The following is a 14,906-nucleotide window of genomic DNA, read 5'->3' as shown; positions in this document are numbered from 1 at the left end:
CCTGGGTTAAGAGAAGCAATTATGGTATTTAAAGTGCCTTCCTGAAAGACACAAGTGCCATGACCTGGAATCATCTAACTCTCAAATGACTCAACCGACACAACTTGAATTACGCAGTAGACTGCTTGGCCATGACTCACTTTCTGTTGTCCCGCCTTGGACCAATCCCGCCTTTGATAAAGACTCTGCTTGGGTCAAACAAGAGGCTATCAACTAAAACTATTCTTGTTATGTTTGATTATTATGAAGGAACACAGCCACCAATCCGGCTTGCATCTGAAGATTAAGATTCTTCTGTGTACCAATGGTAGTGATAGCAGACTTAAAGGAGGTATGTAACGATAGTAAACTCTCGTTGTCTTAGCTCTGGTGGCCTTTCACTTTCATAATATACTACAGTCTTTCAAAGCTTCAAAACTCTAATCTTACCTGCAAGAAGCCACTAATTTCAGGCCTCAAATTTCACTGTGTTGACATTCCTTGGCAGCATACATGTAGTCATATCTAGGACTCTGTATACATGTTAAAAGCATAGAGGAAGAGTCCTGTACATATATGGCTAATGTTCTGTTATTTCATTTCTTTTACAAAGGAGATGCGTGCATACAAGACAACATTAATTTAGCCCTTAAAAGAAGCCATTAACCATTCAAGCCTGGTTTAAACTTCCTGCTATAGTGTGAGTGCAAAACTTTGACGTCACAGTCAACTGTGGCGAAATATTTGTTGCAAATTTGTGACTTCAAGTTTCGTATCGCATTTGCAGGAAGTGTGAAGGCTCAGTCATGCTCATGCTAAATAATGTGAATTATTAATTAAATTGTATCATGTTAATGTTAATGATGCTATGAATATGCTGATGAGCATTTGTTCATTCTGATTGTTTCATGACCAGCTATGGATGATCTGATGGGACATAGTGACTTCAGTGTGAATCTGGCCATCCATACAGTACAGATGCTGGCTCAATATGATAAGTAAAGTGTTTCTATCTCTGTCAAAACATCTACTAAAGTCTGATTATAGGCACTGGACACTATTGGTAATTACTCAAAATAATTACTATCATATAACCTTAATTGGTAACGGGTAATGGGAGCTGTTGAAAGTATAAAACATTGTGAGAACTGGCTCCCTCTGAAGTAACGTAGTTTTTGAGAAAAGTTATTTTCCATGAATTTGATTTTGAGACCTCAGAATTAGATTTTGAGGTCTCAAAATCAAGCATCTGAAAGCCACACAACTTCAGGTGACAACGGTGTTTTTTCTTTCATTAATATCTCACACATTCGACGACCAATTGAGCTCAAATTTTCGCAGTTTTTTTTGTATGCATATGTTGAGATACACCAAGTGAGAAGACTCGTCTTTGACAATTACTAATAGTGTTCAGTGTCTTCAAAGCTGTCGATCATAGTTTAAACAATAAGGGCTAACCCATCATCACAACATTTTCTAGTCATGATTGGTGATGTTAGTGTTCGTATTAGTCGTAACATGGGCTGTCTAATTTGGCTGGGCAGTTCAAAACTGGATCCAAACTAGCGTCTTGGCAAATTTGGTGAAGCTGCCTTGCAGATCAAAATGAGGCTAATTTGCATAATTTCTAGTTAGAAGTTCAGCGACGGAGTACATGTATGTGTATGGTACGGAGTCGTATTACATGTATTATGTTTAATTTAACAAAACCATTTTTATTTGAGTCACGACTTTCAGCGAACAAGATGTTGGTAGCACTTTGTAGAATTACAGCTCAAAAAGGCGTAAGCTTTCATATCAACAGATTATCAGAAGCAATAAAGGACAATCTAGTATGTAACATTTACACCTACATCTTTGAAGATTATCCTATATGCCATTTTCACTAGTTACTTTTGTTGTTGTCTAGTAGGCCTACAGTACATGTATAAATAAAATAATGCATTGAGATCTTCATGACCTGTAGCACAACATTTAAAGGGTTTATTTGTGTAATTGATTAATTGTAGGCTTGCCTTGAGTCTGAGTTCCTGCAAGCGACTTACTGGTCAGTTCTCTTCGGACCCCAAAGTCAGTAAAATCTACCTCCAGCATCTAGAGCTGTTGCTTAGCAACAAGATGATTCCAGAGGCCAAGCTTCTGGTAGAGGAGTGTGTTAAAGGTGAGTCTTAAAGGAACACATTGCCTTGGATCGAACGAGTTGGCCTTTGAAAAGCGTTTGAAATCGTTTGTTATTAATTGCATATTGGTAGAAAGATGTGAAAGTAGATGATCCACACAAGTATCACTCAAAATTGCACTGTGTTCCTTTTACGTCGCAAACTAACATGGTCGACCATTTTATGGAGTAAAAATTTTGACTCCACAAAATTGTCGACCGTGTTTCTTCGCGACGTAAAAGGAAAACCGTGCGATTTCGAGGCATATGTATGTGTGGATCATCATGTTCTTCTTTTAAAATATCTTTCTAACCATTTGCATTTCATAACAAATGGCCTCAAACGCTTTTCAAAGACCAACTCGTTCGAACACTGCGGTTCATTTATTTGCGTCTCCACCAAGTTTCTCATTTTTCTAGTATTTATCAAGTATCATGTTTATTTTTCTGCATACTTAATATGAATCTGTTTCTCTTCTTTCTTTGTTTTAGTCCAACCCACAGTCTTCAGTGCCGATGTTCAAGCTCTTAGACATCTTCACACCATACTATGGGAGCAGGCAGCAGAAGCTTATGATGTAAGGTTTATAATACAAATATTGACAGCTCCGAGTGCTATGGTTAAAACTAGGACTCCAGAGGTGATCGTCGGCGCCATTTATTTTCCCGAGGCGGAGCCGAGGGAAAATAGAATATTATGGGGATCACCTAGGGAGTTGTAGTTTTAACCATTTGCAGGAGTAAAAGCAAACAAATATATGTTTTTGCCAAGATGTCAAAGTATGGGCATAGTACCTTTTAATGTGCGTTGTTGACCGATCATTGATTCATGAAGATTTATTTGCAAACGGAGTTCAAAACATGTTGAAAACAACCGATCCTCGAACCACGAATTCATTACAATGGTTGTTGATGGAAAAGGGATAATTTAGGGCATAAATTAAGAGAAAAAAAATCTTTAAAAAACACCATTTTAATGACTTCACTTACGTTTTTTTTATTTTTTTTTTTTATTCTGTGTATCATCAATACATGCGGACTAGTAAAACAACCTGCGGGCGATCTAGAATTTTGGTTGACTCACCCGGCGGGCCAGTGAAAAAAAAGTTAAGGGAAACCCCTGCAATAGTCTGTTAATATTAAAAAAATCCAAATGTTTGGTGGTTCAAAATAAATTAGGAAAAATATTTGTTAAACATCGATCACTTTGGATGGCCCTTTTACCCACCCCAAATTGTGTAATTCCCTCCTGTTTTTAAGGTTTTCTTTCAACCACAACAGGTGTAAGTCTGATAAACATAATTTTAAATGTAAATACAACATCTATCTGTGTTATCCATATAATTGTTTTGATCAGTCAGGAGACAGCGCCAATGCACTTGAATGGTACAACCAGTCATTAGCTCTCCTAAAAGGCACAGAGATTGAGACTGAAAACCTGGCCAAGCTTCAGAGAAACAGAGCATCATGTTTACTGAATCTGCAACAGATTGAACAGGTACGGACCTCAATAAAGACAATTGTAATGAAGTGAAGAAATGTACAGTTCAGGCATGATACTCTTCCTTCTACTTTAGTCTGCTTTTCCTTGGAAAAATAGTGAAACGTCTATGAAAGCCTACACCTTGTGTATGTAGGTCAGAAACTGTTCCTACTTTTTTTGCAAGGGCAAAATATCCTGCTTGAAAATTATGTTTGTCTCAAAGGTGACATTAATTGATAAAGTTTTCAGTAATATATCAGCATGACACTGAATAAAATGTGTAATTTTTTACACTCTATCCCTTTCACATGACAAAGTCAAACTTCACGTAGGGTCCTTGGTCTCGAGTCTAGTTGACTTGATGAAGGACGTTGGTCAAAATTGAACAGGACCTTTCACACAGCGCAGAAACCAATGTCCCGTGTCTCGGAACCTTCATCTTCTGAGGTGTCAAAGGACAACATTGTTTATTGTCCGTTTCACTGATATCTGTACAGCTAGCACAACATTGCTAATGTATGTATTAGCTACCAACCTTTTTCCCGCACTGTCGTGAATCAGTATCCTCTGATCGTCTTCTGGAGAAAGCCAGACTCTGATGCGGCATGCTGCTTAAGTACTGGGAGGCGGATTAGCTTGGTGATGCATGAAGGCGGGAAATAGAGTTGGGCAATGGATCTCGGTGATGCGTGGTAAATCTCGGATCTCTTGGAGCCTTGGGGTAGTGTGTGGGGAGTGTGTGCTCACTGAACTGTGTCAGTAGGAACAAGCACAGGGGATAGTGAGGGTGTGGGGCCTAGGGGACTGAGGGTCTTGAAGACCCCAAAACAGTCTTAATAAATAATGGTGTGGAGGCATAAGTGACTGAGGGTATAGGAGACCCAAAGCAGTCTTTAAAGGCAGTGGACACTATTGGTAATATTCAAAATAATTATTGGCATAAAACCTTTCTTGGTGACGAGTAATGGGGAGAGGTTGATGGTATAAAACATTGTGAGAAATGGCTCCCTCTGAAGTGCCATAGTTTTCGATAAAGAAGTAATTTTCCACATATTTGATTTTGAGACCTCAGATTTAGAGCTTGAGGTCTCGAAATCAACCATATAATCACACACAACTTTGTGTGATAAGGGTTATTTTTCTTTCATTATGATCTCGCAACTTCGATGACCGATTGAGCTCAAATGTTCACAGGTTTGTTATTTTATGCATATGTTTAGATACACCAACTGTGAAGGCTAGTCTTTGACAATTACCAATAGTGTCCACTGCCTTTAAGTAGGTTACATTTTTATCGGAAGACAATATTTTCTTCCTCCATGGTTACATACAAATTTATAACACAGTTCCTCTCTCCTATTAGCAAGGTTACAGAGTCCAAGTTCATTTAGTGATTTTCATATCCATTGTATTGAGATCCGAGTATTATTCTGCATGTTCTTTGTTGGAGTTGTTCAAAGGTTAAGTCCAGGTGTCCAAACTGGGACTGCATATTCAAGGGTTGGTCTTATGTAGCCCTTATATATAGTGAGCAAATCGTTTAGAGACAGTGCAAAATGTTTCTGAGCATGAACATGCATCTGCTTGCTTTTGTAGTGATGTCCATTACCCATTGGTCCCATTTCAGATTAGACTGGATAGTGAGGCCAAGGAGTTTCAATGAAGTTTGTTGTTGAATTGTCTGGTTGCATAATATCAGTTTGCTCGTGTGTGGCATGCTTTTTTTTAAGCATTCTCATTACTACACATTTATGTGGGTTCAGTTTTAGACGGTTGTCAATGGACCATACTTTAATGGAGCTCATCAGACCTTCTTGGATATGACCCTGTTCAGGGAGTTTATTTGATCCAACAAGAGTCATATCATCCACGCACATGTACTTCCATCGATGAGTTGAAATGTCTGATGCTGTGTCCTTTAATCAGTGCAAGAAATGCAACTGGGCCCAAACGTGTTCCCTGTGATACACCTGTAGTAATGGTTGTTTGCCAATCAGACAATTGACCCCTTGCACGCACATTACATGTAGCGACTGTGCCACGCTCACCATTTTGGTGGGAAATAGGTTAACGCCACGTAGCCTAAAATGCGCACTTCACTGAACAACGCATAGTGACATTGCCTACCAAATGGCGCACCCAAGATTATTCTGATGATGACGTCAGGTGAATTGGGTCAATGCGCCAACACACTGGTGGCGCTCACAGAAAAATTCACAGATCCATGGTATGGGCATGTTTCTAGGGATAACAACTTGGTGATGAGTATGGTCTACCCTGTTAAATCCTTTACTGTAGTCTGTGGCAACTACTGTAGATACAGTGGTTGGAGTGTCGGCGTTGCGAGCCAAAGTATCCGAAATGTTGGTTAGCTAGTGAGTGGTCAAGAAACCCTCTCTGTTACCAAACTGTTGGGGGTCAAGCTGGGGAAGGGTGTCTTGTAGAATCCATTCAATGGCAGTTCTTTGCTACTTATGCAAAGTAGTCCGTAAGTGCAATTGGTCAAAGTTTGTCGAATGGCTGATGGTTTGGTTTTTGGGACTGGATTGACCACAGCATTATGGTTTGCTGGTGATTGTATACTGTACCGAGAATCACTGAGCTGACAGTGTGGGGTAATCTCTTTGGTTGGGCTTGTGGACCCATGTACTTTCTAGCTCTGCGGGAATGTTTATATTGTTGATAGGTTGAGCTCATTGTGGGTGTATAACCCTATACCTCCTCCTCTTTTGTCTGTTCTGCTCTGAGTGAACATAGAGTATCCCTGAATTTGAAGGTGACCATCTCGTAGGAGTAGGATTGCATGATGTTTAATGACTGGTTCAGCACTTCGTTCACAGAAGACATCTGTGTTGCAGAGGCATTGATTGTTGGTAAGTAACCACTGTGTCTTGAGCGACTGTGACATTATTGGGGATGAGGGTGTTAAAGCCAATCCAACTACTGATTGTTGGGTTTTTGGATCAGACATGGGAGCAAGACTCAAGACCAGGTTCTTCTCCTTAGAACTGTTGACGACATCACACTTTGGGTTTCTGGATCAGACATGCAAGCAAAACTCCAGACCAGGTTCTTCTCTTAAGCACTGTTGACTACATCAACTCTTTATATTTTTGGAGGACCCACTCATTGTCCAGCATTGTTGGTACATGTTGCATTGGTAGTTCTGCGCTGATGATTCTTTCCTTTGTTTTGGGAACTTGTGGTATTTGCTTGAATGGCTGAGGCCCTATGACCTTAGCTTGAATTCTCTGAGACGTCCTCGCACCACTAACTGTCTGATCGAGGCGATTTATATTGTCGTAGGCTAGGGTTGTAAACACACCAGGATTTATGTTAATTGGCACAACAGCATCACCTTCTGCCAGCGTTAGTTTATGTAGGCACAGGGCTATGTGTCAATATCTTCAAGCGATGAGTAAGATACACTCTGACCAAGTCGGTTTAGAGTATGTATCAATTCTACATTTCCTGTCGGTGTTTTTACAGCAAATGTTTGGAGGATGTGCTTTGGTGGCCTCTCCTTTCCATGGGTAAAAGCATAAACAAAGTCTTGTCTACAGCTATTGGCAAGTCGATGGACTCTATGAATTGTACTTTCACTTGCCCCTTCTTCTGTAAGCATTCTGTACAGGCATGACATGAGCTGGAGGACTGATGACGGAATATGGGCTGTGCTGTGCTTGAATAATAGGTGGCCATACTTGACCAACATCTTGCTGGTTAATGTCAGCTCTTATCTTCAAGGCAGCCTTGGTTACAATATTATCTGCATTGTTGTCAGATTTAAAATCTTGTATAAATCAGCCTGCAATGAATGATTTCGTTGAGCCAGCTCATTGCATTGACAGGTTGACAGGTACTTATCCTGCAAAGCATTTGGCACCCTTAATGTTTGCCACCTTGGGTGGTTCCAATATCTGGTCTGGCTCATGGACTTAATTAATGTATACACACCTAGAAAGGTACCGAGGACAGGAGGAACCCGGCTTGGAAGGCAGGTTTAATAGGAAACAACCTCCACTCGGGTGGTACATTACAACTGTAACAAACAAAACAAAAAGCAAGAACTCTGGCAGGGAATGCCAATAATGACAGAAAGTTAAGTTCAAAATGGCTGACAATTTGGTTCTAAAACCACAAAAAGGACCAAACAAACCCTCCCCATAAGGAATATGCATTTCCCACCATCAAGCCAAGCCATGTAACTCAGAAAAAAACACTATTTCATTCAAGTCTATATTAAATTGTTTCATACTCATGATTAAGCCTGTCCCAGTTTCTTCTTGGCCAGATAGATCATGGAAAAGGTCTACTACATGTATCTCCAAATCTTTACCCTGAACTGCTATTTTGAGGTTTTGAGTGTTGTTTCTCGAACCTTTGTTTCTTCATGTTCATGTGAAGGCTCGCCTTAATACTTTCTTCTGCAAGCTCCAGAATCATTCCCTGGAGTTCATCAGGGGTGTGACTGGAGATGAGAATGTCATCAGCAAATCTTAGATGGGTGAGGTGTTCTCCATCTGTCACGATCCCTTCATCACTCCAGTTGATGTTCTTAAAAACTTCTTCCAGGGCTGCTGTAAAGAGCTTTGTCTGACACCCCTCATTATTGCAATCAAGTCAGTTATGGTATCGCCCAGGTGGACGATACAAATGTAACTGGACTCTTGCAGTGGGCTCTTTGGGGTCGTTCACACGCCGTACTAAAGTTGGTCTAAGTCCACTTAGACCGGTTCGGGTTTAACTTTTGTGCGTGTGAACGCAAATAAAGTTAGACCGGATCGGGTTTAAACCCCAAAACTTAAACCGTCCAGCGAGGCGGTCTAAGTCTAAACCGGTTCGGGTTTATCTTTTAACACTGCGTGTGGACAGAATGACATCCGGTTTTAACTCACAACGGACGACCCATTGTGTGGTTCAACGCACACGCCCGGGACCCGGAGTGCTTGTATACGGTTTCTGTTGCCTCTGATGCTGGAAAGCACCGAGTATTTATATTACTTTCTTGCCGCTTACCGAGTTGGCGAAACCCTCTCGATCACATCGGTGTATGCAGTTTAACACAGGCCCACGCCCATGATTTATTAAATTCTGAAACAAAATTATATTTTCCAAGCTTTTTTTGTTGAGTGTCCTACAATAAATTGAAACTGTTTTTCATGCGTATACTACGAGCGCAGCGAAGAAGCATATTTTGTATTGCTTCTCACATGTACAGCGCTGCCATCCCATAGTGATCACTCTCTGATATCCCATAGTTATCATCATCGATCCCGTGGATGTGCCTTTCTATTGCCGTCACCGTTACTAGCGTGCTGTACTTTCAATCTAGGAGAATGAACTGCAGTGGGCGCGAGGCTGTGTGTAGGGGAAATTCCCTACGCCAGCAATATCACCACTTTGTTGGGAAGTTGGGAGAATACTGCAAAGTAGATGTATTTACGTAACTTGCACGTGTGTAGTTGTGTTTATGAACGAATCGGAATAAAAATCGCAGCAACAGCTTTTGAGAGATCGCAACTTCCAATCGATTGAAGTACAAACTAAAAGTATTTATTAAATCGGAAACAGTGGTATAAAACAAAACACAAAAATGAGACGTGTTCTGTTTCATGGAATATGGACAATATTTTGGTGAGTTTTCTCGGCGGTTTGTATCAATATTTTGTTTGTTTAAAAAAATAATTTCGAGTCGTGTTCATGTTTGTTTTAAGTGCCCATATCCTCCTAACGGTAAAACTGTTACCGCGTTTGATTGAGCCATTTGTATCCAATAATTGTGCCCTGTCTGATCATCCAGGGCATGGGGCACTCAGTATATCGGCATACTCGGTGCGTGAATCTGATGAATAAAACCGGATGTTAGAGCAACGGGGTCGCGTCTACTTTGACCTCTTAAAACCGAAGATAAACCGGATCGGGTTTAACTCTGTGCTGTCTGAACGCAATGGGTTTTTATTTTTACGACCACCCCCCGCTGCTCGTAAAAGTTAGACCGGTTCGGGTCTAAGTTAGTACGCTGTCTGAACATACCCTTTGTACATACAAGATGTACTAGGTATCAAACAAAATGCATGAATTCATAGTGAAGGGTTGGAATGAATCATGTCATATCTGTAAGTGTGAGGGTTAGCGTTTAATGAGTGAGATGAATGTTGATCAATTCCTTCCAGGCGAGGGAAGCAGTCAAAGAAGCTGAGACACAGGATCCAATGAGTCCGTTCACACAATACATCCTCTTCAAGGTGGCACTGTGGCAGACAAATGAAGATGAAGGTAGGTCTAATAATAGGATTCCTGTACATTGCTAAAATGCTAGAACCTACAACTTTACCAATTATATACTTTATTTCCACTCAATCAACCAATTATACAAACATGTATGGTTAAAGCCACTATACACTTTCGGTAAACAGTATTGTCCAAGTCCCACACTTCGTGTATCACAACTTATATAAAAAACAACAAACCTGTGAAAATTTAGGCTCAATCGGTCATCGGAGTCGGGAGAAAATAACGGGAAAACCCACTCTTGTTTAAAATATATCCGTAATTCTCGCTAACAAGAATTTATATTGTTTTACTGTTTTCTCAAAAAGTAAAGCATTTCATGGACTAATATATTTCGAGAGAAGTCTTTCACCATTACCTTCTGTAAACCCTGTAAAATATTTGTAAATCTGTGAACTTTTATTTTTTTTCTGTACCGAAAGGGTCCAATGGCTTTAAATACAGAATAGAAGGTGATTAAGTGGTGGGGGTCTCCAAAAAGCAAAACTTGTCTAGTTGAGACCCCCATGACGCGTGTAGACCAGGGCCCAATTTCATGGCGCTGCTTAGCGGCCGATTTAGTGTTTACTGTGCAAATTCTATTTCATAGCGCTGCTAACCGCAAGCACACGAAAAGGCATGCTAACCTTCCGGTGCTTACCGCACGAAGATAAATGATGTCACAATGCAAATCCACGTTAAACACGCAATATGGCCGCCCAATTTTTCTGCTTACCTGTGAAATACGCTAAGGCGCTTAAGCAAATTTTTCTGCTACAGTAAGCACACAAGTTTGCTTACCGTTAAGCAGCGCTATGAAATGGGGCCCTGGTCACGTTGTGGCCTTCATGTATTAGTCTAGTTCTCTGTGACTGATGTTTGTCAGCAGGAGAGTGGGGGTTCAAATCCTGGTCCTGGCATTTGTCGTTGATCAAGGTACATGTACCACACCTTATCATATATATATGCTTTGTATGGAATGCACATTAAAGTGTACACATTAAAAATAATACAGAGCCCTCATCATGTAAGAGAAGGGGCTCTTTGTTTCTGGTATGGTGTGGTAGCAAATTACAGCGCTGTGCATACTTAGTGGGTGCTTTCTTGGTTCACATCTTCATCATCATTTCTTTTAACTAATCTCTGACCTGATTGTTTCTCATTGTTCCAGCTCAGTGGAGTATCTAATTTTAGGTATGATACAAAAGCTATTGAAAACTTCTGTTTAATTTGAAGAGTCTCGTACTTTCACGGGCTGGATGCAACTTCCATAGGTTGTGTTTCTGTTGAATCTGATAAAGAGCAGGTTACATTGTTTGATCTAATAATAACAAATTCTTATATAGCGCATTTCACAATAATCGTATCAATGCACTTACATTAGTGCCCTGGTCATAGGGCCTTATTGGCCCTATGACCAGGGCACTAATGTAATTGCATTGATCCCTTTAATGTTTCTCAGCTCCCTGGGGAGTATACAACCCTGAGCTGCCTGTAAGGCGCTTGTGACTTTTCATGCACAATATCAACCTCTACCCTCGCAGGTACAACTGTACCCATTTATATCCCTGGGTGAAGAGAAGCAATTATAGTCAAGTATCTTGCTCAAGGACACAAGTGTCACAACCGGGATTCGAACCCACACTCCGGTGACCGCACCAGAACTTGAATTTGATGCTCTTAACCACTCGGCCATGACACTCTACAACTGTGTTGCTCATTGTTTATGATTTGATGATAATTTGTTTTTCTTGTCTCGTTTCTTTAGCTACTAAGGCCATACAGAGACTCAGTGACAGTAGTAAACAAAGACAAGATGGAGATGGGATTGATACGAAGGAGACTGTACTTAACCTCATCTGCCTGGCTGCTCAAATGGCTCTCGAGGTTAGAGAATGCGAATGTGAATGCAATACGAATTTTGATGTCCCAAATTCAGCCCTGTGACGTAAAAATCTTCTAGTTTCCTATTCAACCTGTTATTGGTGCTAATTGAGGTGTTCAATGTGTAATCCAATTTGAATGAACATAATAATAGCCTTGTATTCCGCCGCTGCTAGTTGTCCCAGGTCTTCTCCATTTAACCTGAATGTTGTTAACTTTTAAGCTCACTGATGTAATTTTTGTTGTTACAGAAGAGTAATCGCATTGTTGCAGTGAGAGCCCTGGAGAAGCTTGTACAACATTCTGGTGATCAGCAGCAGGTCCTAACCTCACTAAGGTCAGTTGGATGGCACTTGGATTACATGTTCTTCTATTGCTAGTATTTGACTACTGCTTAGGATGATGTGGATTGGTATTTAAAACACATTGTATGAACTATACAAAAAGCTGACGGACTTGTGAAATGGCAAGCAATTTGGTTCTGCTGGCTAGTCGTTAAAAAACTTAGGGGCAAACCCGGGGTTAATAATAATAATACAAGGTATTTATAAAGCGCTCTAACTACCAGGGGAAAGTACCACAGCGCTGTACACACAAAATAAACAAAGAGCAAAGAATAAATAAAAGCAAGCAAATCAGTTGAACAGGTGGGTTTTGAGAGATTTCTTGAAGGTTGCTAGTGAGCTAGAGTGGCGGATGCTGTGAGGTAAATCATTCCAGAGTTTGGGGGCAGCAGCGTGGAAGCTTTTTTCCCCAGTAGTGGTGGGTGTTTTGGGGTTGACCTGTATAAATGCCTGCAATAAATATGGAGCGTCCTCTTTAGGTTGCAGTCAGTTGACCGGCTGACATGTAATCATGCTCTGGACAATCCATTCAGTAGTGTGCAAAGTCATTCACTTACCCTGTTCCTGTACAAAGAGGGACAAAGGGTGCTGTAGCTTCATCTCAAAATGTCCCTTTTCCCTGGCGTTATACCAGACCTTCCTCTTGTTGTAAACATTTTTTTTTTAAATGATTGATAGGTTGCCACCTCTTTTCATTGTATTTTGCATATTTAGGGCATAGGCAAGTCTGATATTCCAACAACCATGGCCGAAAATATGCCATGGTTTAGGCCAAGGATCGGGCCTACTTAGGACACGATGAACAAGGTTAATATAGTGTAATTTGCCTATGCCAAAATATGTTTAAAAAAATATTTTAAAAATTCATACTATTTTCGATAATAGGTCCGTCTTGCTCGACATGTGTGTAGCAAAATAAAACTTGTTTTGGTATTCTTGCAGGTGCTTAACTCGTTTGCAGTTGACGTTCACTGATGGTAAAGACAATATGTGAGTAATTTCTTTTCCAAGTTTTGATTTAATTATATTGAGAAAACTGAAGGCCTTGAATTTCATTATTGAGAGGGCATAGCAACTTTCCTCTTGTAAGGGGCACTTCTATGATGAAAATCAAGCTTTTTATACTGGAACGTTGCAACGGTCACCCACTCTTTCATATGGTGGTTATTAAAAATATTGCCTATTTTACTTGGGGTACTGATATTTTAAAATTGTTTTCTTGCAACCAATAGAAAAACTGACACTATTGTTAATTACTCAAAATAATTATTAGCATAAAACCTTACTTGGTAACGAGTAATAGGGAGAGGTTGATATTATAAAACATTGTGAGAAACGGCTCCCTCTGAAGTGACGTAGTTTTCTAAAAAGAAGGTATTTTCAACGAATTTGATTTTGAGACATCAAGTTTAGAATTTGAGGTCTCGAAATGAAGCATCTGAAAGCACACAACTTTGTGTGACAAGGGTGTTTTTTATCTCGCAACTTCGACAACCAACTGAGCTCTAATTTTCACAGGTTTGTTATTTTATGCATCTGTTGAGATACAGCAAGTGAGAAGACTGGTCTTTGACAAGTACCAATAGTGTCCATTGTCTTTAAATAGCCTGAAATGTCTATGCCATGTTTACTAAGGGTAAACCGGGGAGGTAACTAATACCTAAAGAGCGTCCGATTTTGGATATATCATCAATAACCACCCAATAAACAAGAATCAACAATAAAACAAACTTTTGCAATTTGTGTGACTCAACATGAAAACAAATGTTTAAATCTGGTCCTCTATTAATGATTGTTACATGTACCATTGAGTTTATTGGATAGAAAACTGCATTAATTTAACAATGATTTTTAAATAAAATTCCTTAAATTAAATAAGCGTGTTTGAAATGTTGTCTTGCGTTATATTGTTTTTTTTCTCCTTTTTTTCTCGGTGATTGCTTTGTTACATAATTCACTTTTTAATCTTTTCTTAACTTAATATCTAGCTTACTTTATGTATAACTTTATTTGAATATTAGTTACCCTTGTTGGTGTTGGTTTGTATTACTGTTTGGGAAAGGTTCGTGCGTTAAGGCTGAATTGTTACCTTGTTGTACCTTTATTTATCAGTTATTCTAATTGTTTTTGTTGTTGTTGTTGTTGACATGTTGACCAACTTTATAGAAAAAAAAAGAAAAAAAATCATAACTTGTAAGTTTACCTGTATAAAACGTGTGTTCAGACAGTTATAAAAGTTTGTTGTTAAATTTGGATCTTTACCATATTAGTTCTAGTTTTTGTTGCTAATTATTTTGTTCATACATATCTTTGAATTCTGATGTTTGCCTTTGGAAACTTTTAAACCCAACTGGACTTAATTGACCCTTGATTTCTTTATATTGCTGTAAATCCAGGACAGAAGCTAGAGCAGTGTTAGCGTACTTGACCACAGGTTAGCCAGGATAGAACTACTATTAAAATCTTTTACATGCAACAAGCCAGACTCGCAGCTCACCAGCTTATTAAAAACATTGTCTTTTAGTCTTGTTATTTTGAAAACATAAATGTAGGCCTCTATTGTTCAGGAACCAAAGTTTTGTGTGCAAGTCTGTTTCTTTATTGTACATTTCTGGTAAGGGAGCGTCTCAAAAGTCGGAACGGTAGGAACGTTCTTTTTGGATCGCAAGAGTATCCCCGCTGCTTTACTTGGACCGGTCCTTTGGACCGCCAGAGCGATCTTTTGGATCGTTCCAAATGCGTGACCTCGTCCAATCTCATGTTAGAACGTTCCTAATGTCATGAT

At 39.7% G+C, this 14,906-nt stretch overlaps 1 protein-coding gene across 6 annotated transcripts in view; it reads left to right on the top strand.

The window, feature by feature from the left end:
* LOC139947286 (testis-expressed protein 11-like) overlaps positions 1-14,906 on the top strand; it is a 71,180-nt gene that overhangs the window by 16,658 nt on the left and 39,616 nt on the right. For all 6 annotated transcript variants that reach the window (XM_071945175.1, XM_071945176.1, XM_071945172.1 and 3 more), the window contains 10 exons: positions 250-331; positions 896-977; positions 1,989-2,140; positions 2,630-2,715; positions 3,495-3,635; positions 9,797-9,899; positions 11,662-11,780; positions 12,029-12,114; positions 13,064-13,111; positions 14,518-14,555. In XM_071945175.1, the coding sequence (XP_071801276.1) occupies positions 250-331; positions 896-977; positions 1,989-2,140; positions 2,630-2,715; positions 3,495-3,635; positions 9,797-9,899; positions 11,662-11,780; positions 12,029-12,114; positions 13,064-13,111; positions 14,518-14,555 (937 nt within the window). The remainder of the gene's footprint in view (positions 1-249; positions 332-895; positions 978-1,988; positions 2,141-2,629; positions 2,716-3,494; positions 3,636-9,796; positions 9,900-11,661; positions 11,781-12,028; positions 12,115-13,063; positions 13,112-14,517; positions 14,556-14,906) is intronic.

The sequence above is a fragment of the Asterias amurensis genome, chromosome 14, assembly GCF_032118995.1.
Source record: "Asterias amurensis chromosome 14, ASM3211899v1".
Classification (NCBI taxonomy): Eukaryota; Metazoa; Echinodermata; class Asteroidea; order Forcipulatida; family Asteriidae; genus Asterias; species Asterias amurensis.
The sequence above is the reverse complement of the archived record's forward strand: the minus strand, read 5'-3'. Positions and strand labels throughout refer to the sequence as shown.